Source organism: Balaenoptera acutorostrata, chromosome 1 (genome assembly GCF_949987535.1).
Source record: "Balaenoptera acutorostrata chromosome 1, mBalAcu1.1, whole genome shotgun sequence".
Classification (NCBI taxonomy): Eukaryota; Metazoa; Chordata; class Mammalia; order Artiodactyla; family Balaenopteridae; genus Balaenoptera; species Balaenoptera acutorostrata.
The window spans coordinates 55,923,842-55,948,107 of NC_080064.1; the positions used below are offsets into that span (position 1 = coordinate 55,923,842).

The following is a 24,266-nucleotide window of genomic DNA, read 5'->3' on the forward strand; positions in this document are numbered from 1 at the left end:
CCCGCCCCTCCCCCAGCCCCAGCGCCTTGATTTTCCTTCATTCGCACAGCACTTGATGAACTTGGCGCTTGTCTTCCTCATCACCACCATGCAGGTGTGTTAGGCTGTCTGGGAAGCTGTCCCAGATGCTGACAAACCCTTGCCAGTAGGATACAAAGGAACACGGGAAATTTTGGCTGACATCTCCAGGTCTGACTCCTTACTCAACTGGAGAGTTCCAGAGGTATCTTTAAAGTTTTAGGATAAATGACGAGGCTGCTCTTCCTTTTTTTTTTCCCCCAGTCCCTAACAGATACGTTTCTTGGGTTCTCTTTTTTTTTTTTTTTTTTTTCGGTTTGTTACAGGGTAATCTCTTGTGATTGGTCAGTAATGGTGGGGTTTGGTAAAGTCATAAGTCTGCAAGATGTTGTAAATGCAGGCAATGTCTGCAGGAATGGGTACCAGTGAGGCAGAGACCAGCGGGAAGAATGTGTGTGCTTGTGTGCCGCAGTTTGGACTGATGTCTTGGCACGGCCGTCTTATTTCCTGGCATGTAAGGACTGGATTCTCTCTTAAGGCCACACATATTTGGCAAGCCCTATTATTTTACTCTTTCGAGGGGCTGCTTGGGTAACGAAGGTGATAGACAATATTGGGTAGGTACCGGTTGGACAGGGACATGAGGGAATATGGAAAGAATCTTTTTTAAAGGGCTTGATTACATTAGACTGTAGTGTCTGTAAACAATTACAGCATTCAGGGAGTGCAGGATTTAAATGAGAAACACAACTTTGTCAGATTATACCAGTCGGATAAAATGGCATGGGCTCCGGAAATCTATAATTAAATGTATTTTTGAAAATGAAAAATATAGCGTAACATCTGGTTTATTTCACTATAGAAGTGCATGGGTATTGCTTACATAAGTGTGATTGACTTTGGCTGATATTTGGATTTCTCTGTGTAAAATAACTATTTTAATTAAATTTTTCTGCTTGATTCTATTTGTGCTGTAAACAGCTTATTCACATACACATTCATATAGAAAATGGCTGCCTTATTTAGAAAGTCTAATGTTTGTTCATTTTCTTTTCCTTGCAGCGGATATTCAACTCCTTTGTTTACACTGAGAAAATCTCAAATGGAGAAAGTGAAGTACAGCAGGTAAGAGGTGATTTAGCACTTGACATTCTCTGTCTTTGTCTTGCTTTGGGATGTGACTTTATTACTCTTTCCAATCTCCACGTGAGGCTGTCTGTTGTTTTCTGTGTATGATTTCGTATACATCTTAAGCAAAATGGTGACAACCTCCCACTTCATGTTCTTATAAGCAGTTGAAATAATGGTTATATAGATGGCTTTCTGCTATTCATGTTATACTTTGAAAATATTTAGTGCCTTGTTATTGTTTTGGAAATTCCTAAACTACTCAAATTTTAAAATATTAGAAATTATTTCATCTGCTATAGGAAAAAGTGTCCATGCTTTGGAATCAGACAAACCCCAGGTCAAATTCTGGTTTTCCTACTTACTTCATGACTCCCAGGAAGCAATTTAGCCTTTTGAGCTACAGTTTCTTACTCTTAAATCAGAGGGACATAATATCTGCATGATGGGGTTGTGAGAATTAAATGAAGTAATGTCAAATTAACTGAGAATAAGTGAAATGCTTTAGGTGGAAGGCCTGACGTAGAAGCAGCTCAGTGGATGTTGGCTTCTTTTGTTCTTTTATTTTTCTTTCCTCTTCTTGTATTCTTCCATTGCTGCTTTTCTCCCATCTTCTCAATGCTCTGTGAGGTCAAAAAGTTCTGAGGCCAGATTCTATTCACTTTATTTATAGCTGGCTTCTAATGGACTGCTTCCTAAATTAAAACATAGTGTTGGTGAACTTGGTCATAAATAATTGATCTGTGCTTGAAAAGAAGGGTGGTAAAGAGGATTCTGGGTTTTAATTTCAGTTAATCCACCAACTTCATTACACCATGTGACCACCAACTGGTAATTTGAAGCTAGGTTGGAAACTTAAGTAAAAAACAGGACCAAGCTAAAAACCAGAGTGTAGCAGAGTGCTTCCACAGAATAAAAAGATAACTATAGGAAAATACATAATAATTTAAACTCTCTGGGGCCTTTATCTTATTCATGGAAAACAGCTTGACTTGATCTGAACTTCAGAAGTGCTATGCAAGAGGACAAAGTTTTGCAAGTATCACTAAAGTGAAGTTATTTATAGGATATTTATTTATAATAAATTACTGTAATTTGATCTTGAAGTTCAGCGTCTCTTATTTATAGACATTAAAGATCTTTATTGGGTTCTGCAGGTTAAATTTAGAGGACATAAGCCATTAAGCATGTACCCTTTTTCTTAGCTTTAGATATTTTAAAAACTAATGACCTGAATTATAGTGAATGTGGTTTGCTATATCAAATCTTACCTTCAAAATTCCTGTCTTATTTTTATTCCAGCACACTGGAAAGTGCTTTAGGGTCATGAAATTTAAAAGGGTTTTTATAGGGGAAAGTTTCTACACAAAGCATGTTCAAGGAAACTTTTTGGGAGACCAAAGGCCATTTGATAACAGTTTAAAGAAACTGATCCAGGGATATCAGTTTTACTGCTTTTCTTGAGTAACAGATACAAGTTCTTCCTTCACTGGTTTTTAAACATGAAAGTTGTTTTGTTTTCTTGGAGTAATGTTCTTGCTTTTTTCTTTTTATCTAGCTGTGAACAAGTTGGGAAGCCTTCCATAATAAATTTTAAAAATTATTAGCAGCTGATTTAGCACACATAGAACACTGGTGATTTCAGTATATTATCACATTGATTTTTTCCATATAACCCTGAAGGAAAGATACTATCCTTATTACAGATGAGGTAGGTGAAACTCCAAAAGATAGCATAAGTTAGCTATAGTCTCATGACTAATACATAAAAGAGCTAGTTTTCAGAGTAAGTTTACACTAAGTTATATTGTCCGTATTTTTATTTTAACAGTTTATTTTTAAAATCTATATTTTCATACAAAACAGCAGTCTCTGCTAAACTGTCTTTGGCTGAATAAGTCAGATGGAGAGTCACCACATCGTCAGTTCTGCCTTCTCTCTTTGATTATCAAAAAGTTCTCTCTTATATTGACTAGGAATGTACTTTTTAACTTTTCTCTAATTTCTCCAGCCTCTTTAGAAGAACCCTGGACAAAATAGATCTTATGCCTCTTTTGCATCCAGTATTTGGAGATAATTATCATATCACTATCATTTAGCCTAAAATTTAAAATACCCAGATCATGGATAATTTCTTCTTCTATGACAAGATTTCCAGGCCCTTTCAGTCCTCTGGTCACTCTAACAACAACAATAATAATAAAAGCTTATATTTACATATTTACCGAGTATTTGCTCTCCCTTCAATATTGTGATACTCTTGTGGCTTGAATTGGACTAGAGTTATTCCCATTCTAAAGTGACAAAACAGAGAACTCCTCACATCTTCTTGACTTGATTAATAACTACCCAGGAACTCTGGGCCCTGTGATCCTGGACAGTACCCAGGATGAAATCTTTAGGGAAATGCTTACCTCTTAGGTTTCCTGTTCTATCCCCCATCACAGTCATTCACACTTTCATATATATTATCTCCTTGAAACTTCAGAATAACTCTGTAAGGTAGGTGGAGTTACTATTACTAACCAAGTTCAGAAAGGTCAAGGATCCTAGATAATTAGTAATTGAGCTGACTTTTTAAAAATTGTGAAATATATCAAACATGTAAAGAGTATATAAAACATATACGAGTAGAATAAAGAAATACTATATTAAAATGAACATCTCAACCTACCACCCATATAAAGAAATAAAGCATTACCGGTACTTCAGAAAGCCCCCATGTGACCTTCCCAGGTGGTACCTCCCTTCCTCTCCCAGAGATAAGTCTATCCTGATTTTTTTTGTTAGCCATTCCTTTGCTTGTGTGTGTCTGTGTGTGTATGTGTGTTTGAGATATATATATATATGCAAATTCATTATTTGACTGTTTTTGTTCTTTATATACATCTTAAGTGTATTATTCACGTATCTTGCTATTTTACTGAGCATTATATTCCTTAAAATCACCTATGTTGATATCTGTAACTAAGGTGCCTTTATTTCCAATTCTGTGGTATTCCATTAAATGCAGTTTATGTATCCATTTTTCTGTTGGTGATGTTTGGGTTGTTTCTAGTGTCGTAATTTTTGTTGCTGTTGTTCATATCTCCTGGTGCAGAGTTCAGGTGGAATAATTCTTTGAATTGCAGGAACATTATTATCCCTCACCTCTGCCAATTAAATGCTAGTGTGTGTGTATCTATACATGTTCCAAGTGCCCTAGGTGAGGACACGGACTGTTTAGCTCAGGTGGAGAATCCCTTCTCTAGAGTAGAATTGCTGGGTACCGGAGTGTTCAATGTGACTGGATAATGCAAAACTGCTTCCACAGTTGTTGCCATGGGTTACCTTCCTACAGACGGAGTACTGGAAATGTGCTGCTCTGTACCGTCTTCAATACTTGGTGTTACCGAGTTTTAATCTTTTCCCAGTTTGGGGTGTCTGAAATTATATCTAATGGGTTTAATTTGTTTTACTCTGATTACTAATGAGGTTGAAATGACTTTTTACATGTTTATGGTTCATTTTTGTATGTTTGTTGTTTTGTTGTGTCAAATGTCTGCTAATGTCTTTTGTCCATTTTTAAAATTGAGTTGTCTCTTTATTTTAGAAGTTTAAATATTCCACACATGTTCTATATCAGCTCTGTCCAAAAGAGACTTCTGTGTTGATGGAGATGTTTCATATTGGTGCTAATCAAGCAGCCGCTAGCCACATGTGGCTACTGAGCACTTGAAATGTAGCTAGAGCTACTGAGTAATTAAATTTTAAATTTCATTTAATTTAATTTTAATAAAGTAGCCCCATATGGCCAGTGGTTACCATATTAGATTCCCTTACAGGTTTATGTTTCATAAATATAAATGTTCTCCCAATGTGTGGCTTTTCTTTTCACTTCCTTTATGATATCTTTTAAAGAATTGAAGTTTTAATTTTAATAGTCAGGTTTTTTTAAACCAATCTTTTCCTTCAAAAGTAGTCATCTCAGACCTCCCTGCTGGTCCAGTGGTTAAGACTTCGCCTTCCAACGCAGGGGGTGCGGGTTCAATCCCTGGTCAGGGAGCTAAGATCTCCACATGCCTCACGGCCAAAAAATCAAAACATGAAACAGAAGCAATATTGTGACAAATTCAATAAAGACTTTAAAAATGGCCCACATCAAAAAAAATCTTTAAAAAATAAATAAATATAAATAGTCATCTCTATGGGACAGGTTTCATAAAGCAAAGAGATTTACTGATATTGAAAGAGCTTAATGTTTGTTTTAACTGAATTAAACTTTTGCTTTCTTGTCTCAAGCTAAATATTTTATAGTATTTTATTAATAAGTTAAACAAAAAAAACACTTTTCCTCTTTGGTCTCTGATTATTGTGTGTTGTTAAATTCTGCCCAAAGACATAAAGATTTTCTCCTTTATTGTCTTCTAAAACTTTTGCCTTTCTCATTTAAGACTTTTATCCACCTGGAATTGATTTTAGTGTTGGATGTGAAGCAGGTATTCAATTTCTTTTTCCTCTGCCCCATATGTATTTCTAAGTGTTCTTATACTATCTGTTGAACAATTTGTCTTTTTTTTTTTCATCTGTTTTCAGTCATTAGTCAAGTTTACACGTATGTGTGAGTTTGATTTGGTTCCGTTGGTGTATTTATCTGTCACTGTGCCAGTACCACGTATTCAGAAGGGTAACACTGTCCCCTTCATTTCTTTTTTTTTTTTTTTTTTTTTTTTTTTGCCTTTTAAAATTAGTGGACTTTATTTTTAGAGCAGTTTTAGGTTTACAGAAAAATTGACCAGAAAGTACACAGAGTTCCCATATACCTCCTCTGCTTCCTCACAGTTTCCCCTATTAGGAAAAAAATTGCATTAGTGTGGTACACTTGTTATATACTTAATGAACCAATATTTATACATTATTATTAAAACTAAAATTAATAGCTTACATTAGAGTACACTCTTTGTTCTGTACAGTTCTATGGATTTAGACAAGTGTATAATGTCATGTATCCACTATTATGTTATCAAACAGAACAGTTTCACCTCCTTAAAAACCTCCTGTGCTTCATTTGTTTAGTCTTCCTTCCTTTCCTCTCTTTGAGCCCCTGGCAACCACTGATCTTTTTACTGTTTCCATAGTTTTGCCATTTACAGAATTGCATTTAAGTTTTTAATTTCATAAAAACTTTCATATGCTAAAAATTAGTTTTGAAACACAAAATGTAGCCCATTTCTTCCCTGGAATAATACAGTACATAGCATTTTCAGGTTGACTTATTTTCCTTTGCAACATGCATTTACAGTCCCTCCATGTCTTTTCAAGGCTCGCTACCTTATTGCTTTTAATGGCTGAATAATATTCCGTTGTATGTATGTAGGTCAGCTTGTTTATTCATTTGTACATTAAGGGACGTCTTGGTTGCTTCCAGATTTTAGCAATTATGAATAATGCTGCTATAAGTTGTGTGCAGATTTTTGTGTGGACATAAGTTTTCAATCCAGTTGAGCAAATACCAAAGAGTGCAATTGCCAGGTATTATGGTGAAGTATCAATATAGTGCAAGGAACTGCCAAACTGTCTTAAAAAGTGGCTGCACCATTTTGCATTCCTACCAGCAGTGAATGAGAGTTACTGTTACCCCACATCCTGTTCAGCATTTGGTGTTGTCAATGTTCTGGATTTTAGCCGTTCTAATAGGTGTGTTGTAGTATCTTATTTTTGTTTTAACTTGCAATTCCTTTTTTTTTTTTAACATCTTTCTTGGAGTATAATTGCTTTACAATGGTGTGTTACTTTCTGCTTTATAACAAAGTGAATCAGCTATACATATACATGTATCCCCATATCTCCTCCCTCTTGCGTCTCCCTCCCACCCTCTCTATCCCACCCCTCTAGGTGGTCACAAAGCACCGAGCTGATCTCCCTGTGCTGTGTGGCTGCTTCCCACTAGCTATCTATTTTACATTTGGTAGTGTATATATGTCCATGCCACTCTCTCTCATTTATTTTTCTTGAGAGCATCTGTGGCTCTTTGCTATTATATAAGAATTTTTTTAAAAAACCGATATTTTTCTGTTACTATAAAGTCCTATGTATTTATTTTATATCTAATTATCTTCTTAAGCTATTATATTAGTCCTAATAATTTACCTATAGATTCCTTTGGGTTTTCTATGTAAGTAATCATATATGCAAATAAGGTAGATTTGATTCTTTCTTTCTAATTCTTATATTTTTTATTTCTTTTCTGTGTCCTGCTACACTGGCCTCCAGAAAAGTATTGTATATGTATGGTAATAGTGGCCACCTATGATATGTATTATTTTTATTGTTTAGTTTCAGGTGTATTTTATCATTTCTTCTTTGATCTATTAGTTATTCAAAACTATGTTCTAAAATTTCCAGGTATCTGTAGAGTCTTTCTAATTTTCTAGCCGTCCCTTCTGTTTTCCTCATTGTATTGAGAGCATAGCTCTTTGGGTTATAGTTTTATGTAGTACCTCCTATCAGATTTCCCACCTTGGCCAAGCCCTGAGGTTTCTCTCTTATCCATGTTGTGCTGTGCTATCATCAAAGTGGAAGCTCAAGGTCTCCAGATTATGGCCAATTCTCAGGGTAAGAAGCAGGGTCTGGCACTGGCTTATTTCCCACATTTCTGGTTCTCACCTTGTTTGGGGACTTAAGTGCCCCTAAAGGTGGTTTCCATTTTCATCCAGGGCACTAACCTCTTAACAATTAGAAGAACAATTACAACTGCTTCTAAAGATTTGTTTGATAAGCCAAAAGCAGATTAGTTATTCAAAGTAGATTATTGACCTATGTCCTCTTAATTATAGCTCACAATCTTTAGTTGGAAAGGAACCACTTCTTTATGCTTGTTTTTGTATGTTTCGTAGTATCTGGAATACTGACTTGCATTTTCTATCCATCATTTCTCCTTTGGGGTAATGAAAACTAGAGCCCCAAGGGTTCTTGCCCTCCCTCTTTACTATCAAAGCTTATTGAGAGTTGGATCTGACTTATGCATACTATGTACTTAGGCAGTAAATCTAACGTGTTAATATCTTTCTGGTTAGGGGAGCAATATAATTAAAACTAATAAAAAACATTTTGTGATTCTTGACTCTTACCACAAAACTCTCTACGGTATATAGACTTTTCCTTGCTTTTTCTCATTATTTCTTTTAAATTAACCTTCAGAGTGTGGTTCTAAATTGCCCAACAATGTGTTTTAAATTTTTAATTAGTTCATTATGTAGTTTTGCTGCCATAAAACTATGGCAACAGCCTCGGGAAAATAAATATCCCATGCACACATTCTTGAGTGGATCACCTCCCATAGACTCCATTTTTGAATACTTTAAGAAATTAAGTTGTGGGAGCACATAAAGGCATTATATGAAATTGAACCTGCATCAAGAAAAATAAATTTTTGATCAAGTGCCCTAGAAGATAGCAAAATGTGGTCCATAAAACACAAAGCAGTGAAGAAAAGAACCAAAGGAGGAAAAGCTTCTTGGGGCGCTTGATTGAATCACTAAAAAAATCAAAGCTACTTTGGACATGTTTCAAGAGTTTGCTCTAACTTTTTTTTCAAGTGCTCTAGTAATTATTTATGTTAACAATTTATTCAATGATATGGCAAGCATTATCTTCATAATAATTGCAGTATTTCATAAACTATTGATTGTTGGCAGTGGCTGATTTTAGAAGACTTCAGAATTCTTTTGAAATGGGCAAATTGGTAGGAGAACTGCATACTCATAGAGGAGAGATGCACCTGACATTGGGCCAAGGGCATTCCTCTAAGTCTCCCTCTCTCTTCTGTGGTATCAGTTTTCTTTCTTCAGAATCACATCCATTAGCATGGAAACATGCTGTTCTATCTTAAACACACAAGAAAAAAAAACTCTTCTCTTGACGCCACCTCCCTCTCCAACTACTGCCCCATTTCTTTCTCCCTCTTTGAGGCACAGTCCATCACAAGAGGTGTCTATACTCACTAGATCCAGTTCTCCCATTCTCTCTAAAACCTTCTCTGGCCTTACCAGTCCCACGACACCGCTCTCTTCAAGGTCACGGGTGACCTTCACTTTGCTAAATCCACGGTCCTCGTTGTATTTCACTAACATTAGTACTGAACAGTTGATCCCTTCCTTTTTCCTTCATATGTTGATACTTTCCTGACTTGGGCCTGCAGGATACCACACTTGCCTCCTTGCTGTTTCTTGGCAGATTCCTGCCTTAGGGCCTTTGCACTGGTTCTGTTCAACATGTATCCCCATGAGCCTTCGCTTCCTTCAAGTCTGTCCTCAAGTGTCACCTTCTGAAAGAGGTGACCACCATATTTATAACTACAGCCCACGCTGCTCCCCAAGCTCCTGATTTTCTTTTACTCTTTCTTTTTCCTTTTTCACTTACCACTTTTTGGTTTTAGGGTACTGACTTTATAAAACGAGTGTGGAAATTCCTCAAGAGTATAAGTTTGGTGTATTCCTTCCTTTGATGTTAGGTAGAATTCACCAGAGCACCATCTGGACCTGGAGTTTTCTTTGAGGGCAGGCTTTTGATCATCCAGTTTCTTTAATAGCTATAGGTTTGGGTGTTTTCTGGGGTTGGGGTTTTCTTTTTTTTTCTTTTTCCTTTTGTTTTTCTTCAGATTTTCTCTTATTTTGTGTCAATTTTAGTAAGTTGATTTTTTTCCCAAGAAATTTGTCCGTTTCACCTCAGTTGTCATATTTGTTGGCATAAAAGTATTCATAATATTTTTATTATCCTTTTAATATCTGTAGGCTAGAAGAACAATAGAGAACAATCAATCAAATGAAATACTGGTTCTTTTTAAAAAAATCAGTAAAATGGATAAACTAAGTGACAGAGAATGAGAGAATGAATGGGAAAGCAAATTAGTGATAAGCAATTTTTTTAAAACTTGAACTTAGTTTTTTGTTTGTTTTCTATTTCATGGATTTATGCTTTTTGTTATTTCCTTCCTTATATTTCAGGTTAGTTTTGCTCTTTTTCCTGCTTCTTAAATTGGAACTTTAGTTCATTGATTTTACATCTTTCTTTTTGTCAAATAGAAGAATTTACAGCCATAAACTTTCCTCTAAGAACTGCTTTAGTTATACCCCACAAAGTTGAACATCATATATTTTTATTATCATTCAGTTTTTAAATATTTCCTAATTTCCCCTGTGATTTCTTCTTTGACCCATGGATTACCTTGAAGTATGTTATCCACTTTCAAAACATTTGGGGTCTTCTTAGGTATCTTATTGTTACTGATTTCTAATTTAATTCCATTGTGGTCAGAGAACAGACTCTCTATGATTTTCAATCCTTCTTAATTTATTGAAACATTGGTTTTATGACCCAGTATATAGGATCTATCTTGGGTGAAGATACCATGTGAACTTGAAAAGAATGTGTATTCTCCAGTTGTTGGTTATTATGTTCTTTATATATCCATTAGGTTAAGCTGGTTGATAGTTCAGATCATTTGTTTTATGGCTGATTTTTAATTTGTCTAATTTTATCATCTGTAGAGAGGAGTGTTAATATCCTCAGCTACAATGGTGGAATTGTATATTTTTCCCTTTAATTCTGTGCATTTTTACCTTATGTATTCTGAAGCTCCATTATGGGCCATGTACACATTTAAGATTGTTAGGTCTTGATGAGTTATAAATTGTGACGTTTTGAAATATCATTGTTTATCTCTGGTGAAAGTGCTCTTTCCTTAAAGTCTATTTTACCTGATATTAACATAGTTACTCCAACCTTTATATGCTTCCTGTTTTTGCACGGTGTGTCTTTTCACAAGCATTAACTTTCAGTGTCTCTATTGCTAAAAGTGTGTATCTTGTAGATGGAATATAGTTGAGATTTTCTTTCTTTCTTTTTCTTTCTTTCTTTCTTTCTTCTTTCTTTTTTAGCTATTCTGATAATTTCTGTCTTTTAATGGGGAGTATTTAGTCAATTAATGTTTAGTTTGATTGTTGGATTTAGGTCAACTATTTTTTTTTTCCATTTTCCCATCTGTTTTTTATTTTTTACTTCCCTACCTTATTTTGGATTTTTGAATATTTTTTGCCTTTTATTTTACTTTTTAGCTATATTTCTTTACATATTTTAAGTGTATGCTCTAGAAATTACAGTATACATCCTTAATTTATTACATTCTATTTGGAGTTAAAAAATCTATCACTTCATGTATACTCTAAAACCCTCACAACCTTATAGGTTCATTTTCCCACTACTATCCTTTATACTAGCGTCATCATATTATTACATCTACAAATACTACAGACTGCACAAGGGAGTGTTATTGCTTTGGCTTTAAACTGTCATAAGAATTTAATAAATAAAGGAAAAGAAAAGAAAAATAAATCTCATCTATTTATCATTTCTGATGCTCTTCATTTATTTCTAAGGATACCAACTGATATTAAGCCTGAAGAGTTCCTATAATATTTACTTATAGTACAGATTTCCTGGTGACGAATTGTATTAGTGTTTCATGATATTTTGTACTCAGAAAATGTCACTATTTTGTCTTTTCTCTTAAAAGATGTTTCTGCTTGAGATTGAATTCTGGATTGACAGTTTTTTTATCTTTTAGCACTTTAGTAATGTTCCACTGTGTACTGGACTCCATAGTCTCTGATGAGAAGTCAACGTAAGTTGTTATTACTCTGTATTGGCATACCCCCGTCTCCACCCCATGGCTGCTTTTAGGATTTTTCTCTATATATCTTTAGTTTTCAGCAATTTGACTATGGCTGCCTAGACATAGCAGTCTTCATATTTCTCCTGCTTGGTGTTTGTTGAGCTTTCTGAATCTGTAAGTTATATCTTTCATCAAATTTGGGGACCTTTTGACCATTATTTCTTCAAATAGTTTTTCTACTTCATTCTGTGTGCACCTTCTGGGACTCCAGTTATACGTATGCGAAATCTTTTGATATTTTACTATAAATTCCTGAGATGATACCTCCTTCTATTATTCTTTTAATTTTTCCCTCTCTGACCTTCAGATTAGATAATTTTTACTGATTTTTAACTTCACTTCTATTATCTCTGTTCTGCTGTTGACCTCTCCAAATATATTTAAAATTTTTCAGATGAATTTTTAAGTTCTAGGATTTTCACTTGTTTCTTTTTAATAGATTTTGTTTTTCTCTGCTGAGACTTTTCTCTTTCTCTTTCCACTCATTGCAAGCATATTTTCCTTTGAATCCTTGAACATAGTTATAATAGCTGTTTTAGAATCCTGATTCTAACATCTACAGACGTTTGAAGTTAATCTCTGTGATTGTCTTTTTTTCTTGAGAATTGGCCACACTTTTTCTTTATATGTCAAAAAATTGGGGTTGTGTCCTGAAGATTGTGAAAAACTCTGGATTCTATTATAGTCCTATGAGGAGTGTTGATTTTGTTTGTTTTAGCAGGCAATTAACTTGGACACAAACTGCTAATTTGTCTCTTTGTCAACAGCTCAAATCTCAGCTCAGTTGTTTATCCTTAGATGTAGCTTACCCACACATGTATAGTACAAGAATCTAAGAATTTTTCTGCCCCCAAAGGTATTTCAAAACACTCTAGCATTTAAAATATATTATAGTACAAATCTAGTTTTTCTTAATTATTTTTGTGAATTGTTACTTGACACTGACAATTCTGCCTGAAAGATTTAAAGTTTAATGTTTCATTCCACCAAATACATTCACTGGGACATAGTAAAGGAGAAGCATATTGGTTTTATAAGAAATTGATACTGAGCAGGTGCTAATACTCTAAATTATTCTTTTATCTGAGTATGAACTCAAGGCCTCAGTCATGAGGAATTCAGATCAGTTCAAAGCAATAGATTATGATCCATCTAAAAAGCAAGAAGTAGATTTTGCACAAAATAATATCCTTTTATTCATAGCAGAAGAAAAGATACTCAGTAGCAGAACAATTTACATGTGGCCTAAAAACATTAAAGAGCTCTTTCTTCAAAGAGATTGTGAATAGAAAACCAGTTTTAAAGAGATGGCACTTTATGCGCTAAAATGTAAATAATCAGTCCTAACTAGCATGATGTTTTAGAATTTTAAATCTGGAAAGGACCTCAGAGACCATGGGTACAAGACCAGAAATGTTAGAAAACTTTTCTCCCCCCTCCTTTTTTTTTTTTTTTTTGACAGCTCCCTTGTAGCTTGGGATAGAGAACAAGAGCTTCATCTTTTGATTTGAAAAACTTGAGTTCCAGGGAGGACTCTGTCATTTACTCTTTTGTTTGATTTTTGGCATGATATTTAACTTTTCAGTGTCTACATCAATTTTATCTATAAAATGGGGATAAGAGTCTGTCTTGCAAGGTTGTTTAAAAGATTATATTGTTGGCTCAGAGCGGGCTTTCAGTATTTTGTATTCTGCTTTCTGAATACAAAAGATGATAGTGTATGAATATAAGAGTACACTAGTGAGAAGATTGCTGTTCTTAGTCTGCTATTTAATCCTCTAAGGTAAGGCCCAGAAGGAAAGATCTATAAACTTTAGAAGGAGAATTTCCAAGAGAGGATGATAACAGAAAGACCCTGGCAGGGACTAGTGGGGGCTGTAAATAAAAGTCATGGCAGTTGAGAAATGTGAGACTGGACGTAGGATTTATGTTGGCTTTGCATTTGTATTAGTTCTGTATCCCTACTACCAGAAACTCTCCACTCTAGAAAAGTTTGGTTATGTTGTTGAACTGTGCACTGGACCACAGAAGGAAAAGCACCAGTGGTTAGACAAACAGAAGGGGTGTGGAAGAACTGAGCAATTGGGAATCTTGTCTTTTGAATCCTGGCTCCCTGTGCCTGGCACGAGGTAGGCATTTAGTAAATATTTGCTTAAAAAATGACTGGAGTTACTCTTATACCTCAATATTCATATTTCCAGAATCTAGACTTGTTTTGGGGTTGCCCTGCCAAGTGTAATGTAGTGTGGTGGTACCCTGAAGGCTCTCATTTTGTCTACAATTACCTACTGAAATATGTTCAAGACTCAGACTTGTTCAAACTAGAGGAATCCTGGAAGCAGTATGGATTCCTTTCTTTCTTTGCCCCCAACCTTTCCCCCATCTTTCTGCAGGAGATTTGTTTAGGCTGAGTCCTGGTTTAGTTCAACCCCTCACCCAAATCTATTCTTGGCTCTGAGTTTATTGTGAGTATTTATTAAATGTTTGTTGAATGAGTGAACCAAAGGCACTAAATCTCTAGGAAGGCAAAAGAAAAGTTGAGGTGTATTGAAGCCACCCAGGTGGGGAATTTATAGTGAATCAACTAAGGACCAGAGCAAATAGATGACTGTTCTTTCAAACCAGAGCCCCAGCAAGTTTAGCTGGTTAGTGTTTAGGTTTCCTTTATTGGAAATCAATCTAGGTCTGTTTCAGTTATTACTGTTCTTGGTCTGTCTCCAAAAGAGAAGTTATTTTTCATCTTAGAAATCTTCTTCCTGGGCTACCTATCAAATCATTGGATGCCTTGTTAATAAGATGGAATGGTCATCTGTCATTTTGGAAAGATAGTATGAGAAGGGATTCCGTAGTTGTCATATTTATGTGGTTCTTTATCTATTTCCTTAATGTTTCCATGTATATTTTCTCATTTTTATCTGCTTAATGACATTGTAAAAAGTGCAGGTATTATTATCCCATTTTCCATGAGAATACCATATCTCAGAGGGGTCATTGTAAGTGGTTAAGGCCTCAGAGAACTAGTAAAGTGGCAGAGACAAAATTTTTAATTCTAGTTTTGTGCTTTCTTTGTTTAAATTATCTTGGCTATGATAATAATCATTTATTGAATATGTATTATTAATCAAGCACTGTCCTTAAATCTTTTCTCATAGAGCCACATGGCCTGTTCGCTTACATCCTTTCAGTGTTAGTTAAGTGTTACCTCTCACTGAGACCCTCGTTGACCACCCATTTATAAATGTTATTAATTGTACCCAGCTTTACTTCTTACCTCTTTCTTGCTTTATTTATCTCCTTATAGTTTATCACCTAGGACTTCCATATGCATTTTTTAAATTGTGTATCTTTTTAAATAGAATATAAGCTCTATGAGGATAGAGATTTTTGTCCATTTCAGTCCTTGATGTACCTTCAGTACCATGAAAAAGTATCTCAATGTAGTAGATGGTAGGTACTCAGTAATTTTTTAAAAAAATAATTAATTTATTTATTTTTGGCTGTGTTGGATCTTCGTTTCTGTGCGAGGGCTTTCTCTAGTTGCAGCAAGTGGGGACCACTCTTCATCGCGGTGCGCGGGCCTCTCACTATCGCGGCCTCTCGTTGCGGAGCACAGGCTCCAGATGCGCAGGCTCAGTAATTGTGGCTCACGGGCCTAGTTGCTCCGCGGCATGTGGGATCTTCCCAGACCAGGGCTCGAACCCGCGTCCCCTGCATTGGCAGGCAGATTCTCAACCACTGAGCCACCAGGGAAGCCCACTCAGTAATTATTTACTGCATGAATTCATAATCCTCAAAAAAAGCTGGAAAAGTTTCACTGACAAGGAAAATTAAACCAAAGAAATATCTTGTATAATGGCACCCAACTGAAAGGTTAAGAGAAGCCAATTTGGGATTCAAGTGATTTAAATTCAATGCTCTACTATATATTTTCAAAATTTTGTTTCCAAAGGTACTGCAGAGAGGTACTGCAGAGACTGTTACAGAACATAAGGGTCCAGGTTCTTTGTTTTTCCTCTCCATTCCCTCCTGCAGCAATTTACTTTACTTGTTTGATATATTGAAGTTTAGTATGAAGTTTAATATGAAGTTTTGTGTTTTTTAATGGTCTATCACTTTAAAAAAGGAAAGATTTACAAATCATTATGCTACATCATGCTGCTTTCCAGAAAAAAGTCATGCAAGGTTGAACTTGAATTGGTTTTAAAAGAAGTGCAAAAGTAATTGTGGTTAAAGGATATTCCTCAAACTTTGGAAGAGGTAAGAAAATATTAAATACTATAAATGTTTTTGTAGCAGAAAGAAAATTTGTAGTATCCGTTACCTCTTCTAAAAATAAAAGTTGAGGGAACCCAAACTCGTGAGTGTGGGGACCTTGTCAGCATAACTCACACTGTAATACTTTATAGATATTGGGGAATGAATGGATAAACTAGAGTATGAGCTCTTTAAGGGGGAGATTCTGAGCATACCTCTGGTAAGTGGTAGACAGTTGATGAATTCAGCAAACATTTGTTGAGGACTTACTATATACTTGGCATTGGAGGAGGAGAAACAAAGAGCTTATCCCAAGGACATAATTAAATCACAGGGGACATGTGTTCATATATTTGGTATATCTTTCTAATCTCCTGCAGGTGATGGCCCAAAGGAGAAAAATGCCCTCTTTAGGCATTTATGAGAGGCAGAATGGTGGTCTAAATGGACTATGGATCCCATCTAGTGTGGCAGTATTTTTGGTTATATTCAAATTATGTATGCTTTTCTAGAATTCTCATAAGTGGGGGATAGGTGCAAGACCTAGTGTGTACCTAGGTTGTGTTGCACTTTGGAAAAGGTGGTGTATTTGACATGATGGTTCATGTTCATTTAACAAATGCTGCTTCACCTGAGTTATCTCATTAAAATTTTACCACAACCCTGTGATACAAATACAATTCCTCTCACCGTTTTAGAGTTGAAGAAATTGAGACTCAAAGCTATTAAGTAATGGTGCCCCAAATCATTCTTGAATTAGGTGATAGGGCCAGAATTTTAACTGTAAAATCCATGTTCTTAATCACTATGCTATGTTGCTTTTCATACTTCTTCCATTGCCAATCCTTTTATATGTTTTCAATTTTTAAGAGGAAGGTGGTTTATTCTCTCCTGAGAGTGTTACACATTAACCAAAGTAAGATAAATATGTCTAAACATTGTAAGTACTCTGATGAAAACTCAGCTGGTAAATGAGGAAAAGATGGAGTTTAAATACTCAGTTGACACGGGCCAAACAATGGTGGAGGTGCCTTCTGCCTTTTAGCTCTAATAAATCACAAGGATATAACTTGTGTCTTACGAGGAAGAGCATTCTGTTACTAATGGATTATCCTGCAGGAACATAAACAAGATATAAAAATAAATGCAGTCCTTGATTTATTTAAAGAGCAGACTCCTTTGTCTTTTTCGCAGTTCATCATTATTCCATTATTACCATACCTAAGTCAGTTGGTTCTAATTTGTGTCATTGTGAAACTTCTATGGGGCTATTGATTTTTTTTTTGTTTTGTTGGGATGGGGGTAAATAGTACCCCCTAAAGAGGAACTTTCAGCTAAATGAGTGAGTGAAAAATCTACAGCTATTGGGCTAGTCTGTAGGGTTTAAGTATAACATAGTGAGCTTCCTTTGTGTTGCATATGAGTAGAAGTTGATAACTCTTTGGAATTCTTACTGTAGAATTGTGGTTGGTACAGCTTTTGTTCGTGCAGTTTCCACGGAGAAGGTAACAAACCTTTAGCTACCTCAGAACTCCCAGGTTCTCTCCCAATATGAAGCATTTAACAGTAATCAGGGATATTTGAGGAACTGCTCAGCCAGTTCTTAGAGGGAAAAAAAAAAAACAAGGTGGGCCAGGAGAGAGAAAGCAGCCTGATAACTACCACCTCACTGTTTAAGAAATGGCAATTTGGAATTTGAAGTATTTAACTATCTTGCTTATATTTTCAGGAAAATATATATGCAGCATATGCTCTGAATCCTTGTATATATTTGGAAGTGAAAATATGTGTGTATGCATGCGTGAAAGCTTTAATTCCTGTACTAAATATAGACCAGCTGACTTCAGGGGTACGTATTGTACATTAGCCAATGTATGCCTGGTGCTGAGATAAGCTGAGATAATCCTCCTCGCTTGCTCGCTCGCTCTCTCTCTCTCACTCTCTCTCTCACATACACACACCCCTCCGGTATACTCACACATTTTGTTATAATGTATTATGTATCTATTGTTTACATATATAAGTACTCTATGCATATGTTTACAGCACAGTGTTCATTTTTACATTTGCATATGCACACATATACCAATTATAGAAAAATGGAATTCTCTATATCTCCCACTACCACCATCACACACTATTTAAGGCTTGAAAATTACGGCTACAGGTTTTTTGTGTTGTTGTTGTTTTGGCAACAACCCAGAGTAGCCCATTTCCTCATTCCCTTAATTCCCACACTTGGTGTCCCCGCCCTTTGGGAAGGAACACATGAAGGGGCTGGTACCGTTTCTCCATCAGCAGAGGCACGGGAGGAGGGGCTATTGCAGGCAGGCACAGCTGGAGAGAATAGGCTGCAGCCTGGAGAGGGGCTGCCCTTTGGGGCAGGGGGGAAAAGACATGCAAGCTCCCGCCACGATGTGCATCTCTCCCTGCTCCAGCTGGAGCTTCAGCTCTTCAGATATCTCTGCCATCCACATGTGCGCAAATGCCTTCTTTCAGTGACACAGACCCTTGAAAAGTACAAGCCTGGGCTTTTGACTTGAACACTCAAAGCTTTATTTAAGTAGAAGGGGATAGGTTGAGTCTAAGTCCTCATTCTAAAAGCCAGGAAGACTTCATCATGAGAAGTGAACATTCCACTAAAAATGGAAACAGTTAAGCCCCTTTTACACATATTTTTAGTATCCCGAGGTTGGATAGTATCAGGAAATGCTGGTGAGAAGGTAGCAGCCAAGATTTCTTCAAATCCCCCCCTCTGCCCCCCAACTCCATCCTCCACCAAAAACTGCTGCTCCTAGTAAAAAAAAAAAAAAAAAAAAAAAAAAAGCTCAGATCATCTGCACTGGTGGAATGCATAAACAGAAACTCGGAGTGTATTCTAAAACCTAGCAAGCAACTTAAGAGCAGGGACCAACTTACCCCTAATATATTCCTTCACGCAATAGGAAATACTTGTGGCAATGATGCAAAGGAATTAATTGCTGCTAATATCAAGAACCCTGAATTGGCTGAATGCTTTGAAAATCTGGTTCCATGAAATAACATGTGGTATGATAAAATTGGAAGCTTACCAAGAACTACAGCTTTATTTATAATCTTAGAAGATTCTGGGCAGGTAGGGATCATGTTGAAATAGCTGCTCATGGGCGTTCTCACTGGTTGTTACTTAAGCAGCCTTTAGTCCTTTTATGTGCTGCAAAGAGCATGCTGGCTTTTCTGCAAAGTCATGGAGAAGTGTCACTGTCACATCCGCTGACACTCATGTCGTGCACCACCCTCTAGGGGAAGGTGTGAGCGTGAGTCCTATGGAAGCAAACAGCCAATGAAGAGCACGCATACCCTGGCTCTTGTGTTTGCCATCCTCCCTGTCGTCAGATAGGGGACAAGAAGACCTTCCTAAATCCAACTGTGAGTTAGAGAATGGTATCAGATGCAGCTTGGCAAGGGAACACACAGAACAGAGAAGGATATAATAAAATTGTTATGGTTGAGGCAAATATCCTCATTCCTCTGGTGTGGAACCCACATGGGAAACGTTACTTTGTGTTGTTATTTCTAGCAAGTCTTAATAGCAATGCATTTCCTGCTAGCATACAGCATTTGCACCTACCTCATCCAAGTGGTCTATGGGAGTGTTGCTGTTTTTCCTAGTTATAAAAAAGCAGAAACCAAAAACTTGTATCTCTGTATTAGCACCTCAAGCTTCAGGCCTGCATCATAAAGGCCCCTAGATCTCAGGGGCTGATTTCCCACTACTCAAGTATCTTGAAACTAAAGCCAAGAAGTGGCTTTTCTATCTACTGAGATAAGTATATTACAAGCTGGCTTTATTGTGTGAATGTAGGACCAGGGGAGAGAGTACCCCTACCTCCTAAGATAGGCCATACTGAAGACTCGAATGATTATGGATACTCAAGGCCAGGCTTCAACAACTGAAGAAATCAAATGTTTATAAGATGCTTTCCCTTGTACTATTATTTTTCCTTAGTTTTAAAGGGAATCTATATTGTGAAAATTTATTGCTCAAAAAATGGGATATGATGTGCATTAGGCTGTCTTACACTGACATATTTTTATAACGGGGGAGTAGGAGACCTTAGACTAACTGTAATTAAGCCCTGCTGCTGTTAGAACTGCAATGAAGTCCTAAAATGACACGATGTTATATTCCATTGGAAAGGTAAGTTGGGTTAACTTATTATTAAGAAAGAGGAAATGGAAACATCTAGCTTTTTTTTCATTGTGTCTTAAGATTGTCTTCCCAAGAATTGGATTTAATGAGTTCTTGGCCAGGTTGAAGATTAGGAAGTGTTTAGTGGCAGATTTTTGTTTCCTTGCCAGTCTCATCTTTCCACTTCATTGCTGAGCTAATTGACACCTGCTGGCAAGTATTTGACCCTTGTGCTCTCAGAGGGCCCCTGAAGAACCCTAAAACGCTCTGGTCAGTTGGCCTCCTACTGGAGGCTAGGTCACATTTCGTCCTTCATTTATACAAAAAATGTTTCCCAAGTCCCTGCAGCGTGCCAGGCTCTGGGCCAGGTTGCAAGGTTGGTTGTAGATAAGAGGTGTTATCTGCATTTGGTGTGGGGAAAGTAGTGTGGGCTAGAGTGAAACTGCAGGCTCCCAGAGCCCTCCCAGCTGACCCCAGTTTCTCTAATTCATCCCCCACCCAACCCTGTTACTTAGGATGCTTCTAAGTTATACTTGGTGTTTATAAGTTATGCACAGATGCTTATACTCTAAATGAGAGTTTTACATGGTAAGAGTAATGGGACTGGGTTTCCTTTCCTTTTCTCTGTATCCCTCATGGGCCACCAGAGAATTCCTAAGTTCCAGCGTATTTTAACTCCTTTCCTCCCTGATTCATAAACTAGGAAAACTCATCTCAAAAGTTGTAATGTAAAATGTTCGTTTTTCCTGTATGCTGTGACCAGTGCACCTCCCCCATCCCCCAGTTCTCAGCCTCTTGAGGCTTTCGAAGGTTAAGACTAGGTTAAACTGCTTTTTCCTTGCGAAGGAACAGGCTGTAAACTTTCAAGTCCTGAGGACTTGCTTATTTTGGTTTAAAGGAACCTCAGCCCAGGGCTCCTGTTACAGTGAAGTGGGGAGAAGTGGGTTGAAGCCTGCCCTTCCTTTTGTTTCTTTTGTTATGATCTGGTTGTTAAGGGTAGAGTGGGGTGAAAAACAGGGTAAGAGCCCATTGAGCCCTTGAGTTGATAACCTTGGCTTTCAGGAGGCTCGGCTATGTATTTCCGTGACTCCTGGAATATCCAGCACAAACTGCTGCTCACACCAAACCCCATTATAATCTTTAAAGCAAGCCTGTGTTTTGCTTAAAGAGAGAAGCTGCCACTCTCAACCGATTCCCAGGGCTCAGCCTCCTTCGGCTCTCGGGCATGTCAGCACTTGCCTCCTGTTTTTTCCATTGCCGCCTCCCCAGCTCAGCCACAGGGGCCCACCTCACCCGGGATCAGGATATGTGACCCTGGAGCCCAGACAGCCTTGCACATAAATCTTCCTGGTCCACCTGCAGTTCGTCTGTCAGCGGCTGCCCCGCTTCTCCACTGGATGTGCTATTCCCACACATCCGTCAGACAACCCTGAAGCCTCCGCGGGCCATTAGAAATTCAGACGGGCCCTATCCCATCTCCGGGTCTTCATCTGTCTTGTCCTGTATCATTGCCTGCCAGGCCCAGGCTCTTCCACCCTGAGACCTGAGCTCAGAGTGGATCGACAGCCATATCACAACTATGGCCAGTTGCCATCAGGGTACCTTCTCTGAACTGGTCCTCTTTACTCAGCGAGACTTACTCCAGAGCAGCTTATATTATCCAGGAAGCAGATGAAGATAGGGAACTGGACAGGCCCAGAGTTTCTGATTGGCTTGAACCAGGTATGAGCAATATTCTAAGTTATCTGCCCTTTTTTGAACTGAAAGCAGGTTTTTCCAATATGGCAAGTAACGGTAGATTGAGGGGAAATGAATACAGTAAGGAACCTTTTAAGTCTCTTCTCAATGCTAGGTATACATGAAAGAAAAATGCATAGTGCAGTGGTTCAAGAGCATGGGTTCGATCTAATTATTTTTACTAGCTGATTGGCCTTGGGCAGGTTAATCTATCAGAACTATCTATAAAAATAGCATATAGCAATTACCAAGCATTGTAAGCATTAAAAAAAAAAAGGCATCACATAAAGTTGCACTTTCAAAGTGCCTGGCACATAGTAAGCAGTGGGTAAATGCTAATTATTGTTATGTTATTAGTTTCTTGGGGGAAATGGAATCTTTAAATGAGGAAAGACCAACAATGAGTGGCACAGGTGCAGAGTCCTAGGCAATTTGGGGAAAGAAGGTCCTGAGGAGGCTTCAAAGAGGCAAAAGTGGGGCTGGGAGTGGAAGAATGAGTAGAACTTAGATCATTTGATCTGGGAGAGTTCACACTTTTCTGCAATTTGGAGGAGCTTGTAGCAGAAAGAGAGTGGAGCTGGGGACTAGAAGCAATGGTCTCTTTGTTTTCTGCACTTACTCAGCATGAGCTTGGGCGCACAACTGAGCCTTGATTTCCTGATTGTAGAGAAGGGGCAGGGAATATCTGCTCTGCCTAGCTCCCAGGGTTGTTGGAAGGCACACATGAGACGAGTCAGGTAAAAACGCTTTGAAAATGGCAAAGTGTGACACAAGAGTAAAGTCTTATTAGATCCTTAAGTTTAGAAAAAGAGGATCCCAGGAGAGTCCCAAACTACCTACGACTGTTAACTATGTAACCTACATGACACAGTGCTGTGGAAGAGGCACCCACAGCCGTGGTAAGGTCATAGCCCTGTGTTAACACAACCCTCCTGACTCTTCCTATGCTCTTTGGGATTCTCCACTCACAGAACCTGAGTCAGTACAGAAAGTCCCCCAAATAATCACAACAATGACAATAATAGTAGTAAGAACAACAAGAGTAAAACAACAGTCACTACCATTTATTTGGCACATACAATCTGTTAGACACTCTGCTAGATACTTCATAAGCATTATCCCTCTTAGTTCTCAAGCAATATCATGAAGCAGCAATTGTTATTTCCAGTTTAGAGGTAATTAAGTTGAGGGTTAGAGAAATAATTTACTTGGTTCCGTTTACTGAGTAAGTGACAGAGCTTGACTTAACTCAAATTTCTTTGACTCCAAAGCTTAAGCTCTTTGTGCCATTTTGCTGTTAACTTTTAAGGGAAAAAATGCTTTTTTCCCCTCCAGACCGTGTGCCAGGTTTCCTGTGGAGGATTAAGCTGAGGATGAGCTAAATGAGTGAGTAAAATGGTTAACGTTCAGGTAGTCCCTCTCCCGTTACTTATGGCTCTATTACTGGCAAATTTAAACCCTACGTTATTTCCTTGTCACCACAATATGCTCTCTTCCTAGTCCAGAGACTGGGGTATAACAATGAGAATAATCCCTTGTACTCATCCTGGGCTTTATATACTCATTGTTTCATTTGAACATAACAAGAAGCCCTTGAAACTATGTTGTCCTGTTCTACTCATGAGGACACCAAGGCTAAGGGAAGTCAAAGAACTGGCCTAGTTTCCCAGCTAATAATTGGGAGAGCTGTCTGGAATATTACAACTGCTACTAATAAAAATAATAGCAAGGGCAGGGTGTTTCTTATATCCCATAAACAGTGTACAACATGAAACAGTGAGAAGGTTTCCTCCTTGAACTCTGGAAAGCAATGGTGTGATGTTCGGAGATGCTAAATCCTTGTGCTTGAGTATACTTAAAACTATGTCACGGGGCTTCCCTGGTGGCGCGATGGTTAAGAATCCGCCTGCCAATGCAGGGGACACGGGTTCGAGCCCTGGTCCGGGAAGATCCCACATGCCACGGAGCAGCTAAGCCCGTGTGCCACAACTGCTGAGCCTGTTCTCTGGATCCCGTGAGCCACAACTACTGAGCCCACACGCTACAATTACTGAAGCCTGCGTGCCTGGAGCCCGTGCTCTGCAACAAGAGAAGCCACCGCACTGCTCCCGCTCGCCGCAACTGGAGAGAGCCCGTGCGCAGCAACAAAGACCCAACACAGCCAAAAATAAATAAATAAATAAATTTAAAAAAAAAAAAAAAAAAAAAAAACTATGTCACGGACATTTAAATAGCCAAATCCTGAAA

General features: G+C 37.6%; 1 protein-coding gene across 1 annotated transcript in view; it reads left to right on the forward strand.

Annotated features, from left to right (window-relative positions):
- Positions 1–24,266, forward strand: part of CACHD1 (cache domain containing 1) — a 212,037-nt gene that overhangs the window by 81,905 nt on the left and 105,866 nt on the right. Inside the window, exon 2 of the mRNA XM_007164743.2 lies at positions 1,081–1,143. Within this exon, the coding sequence (XP_007164805.2) occupies positions 1,081–1,143 (63 nt within the window). The remainder of the gene's footprint in view (positions 1–1,080; positions 1,144–24,266) is intronic.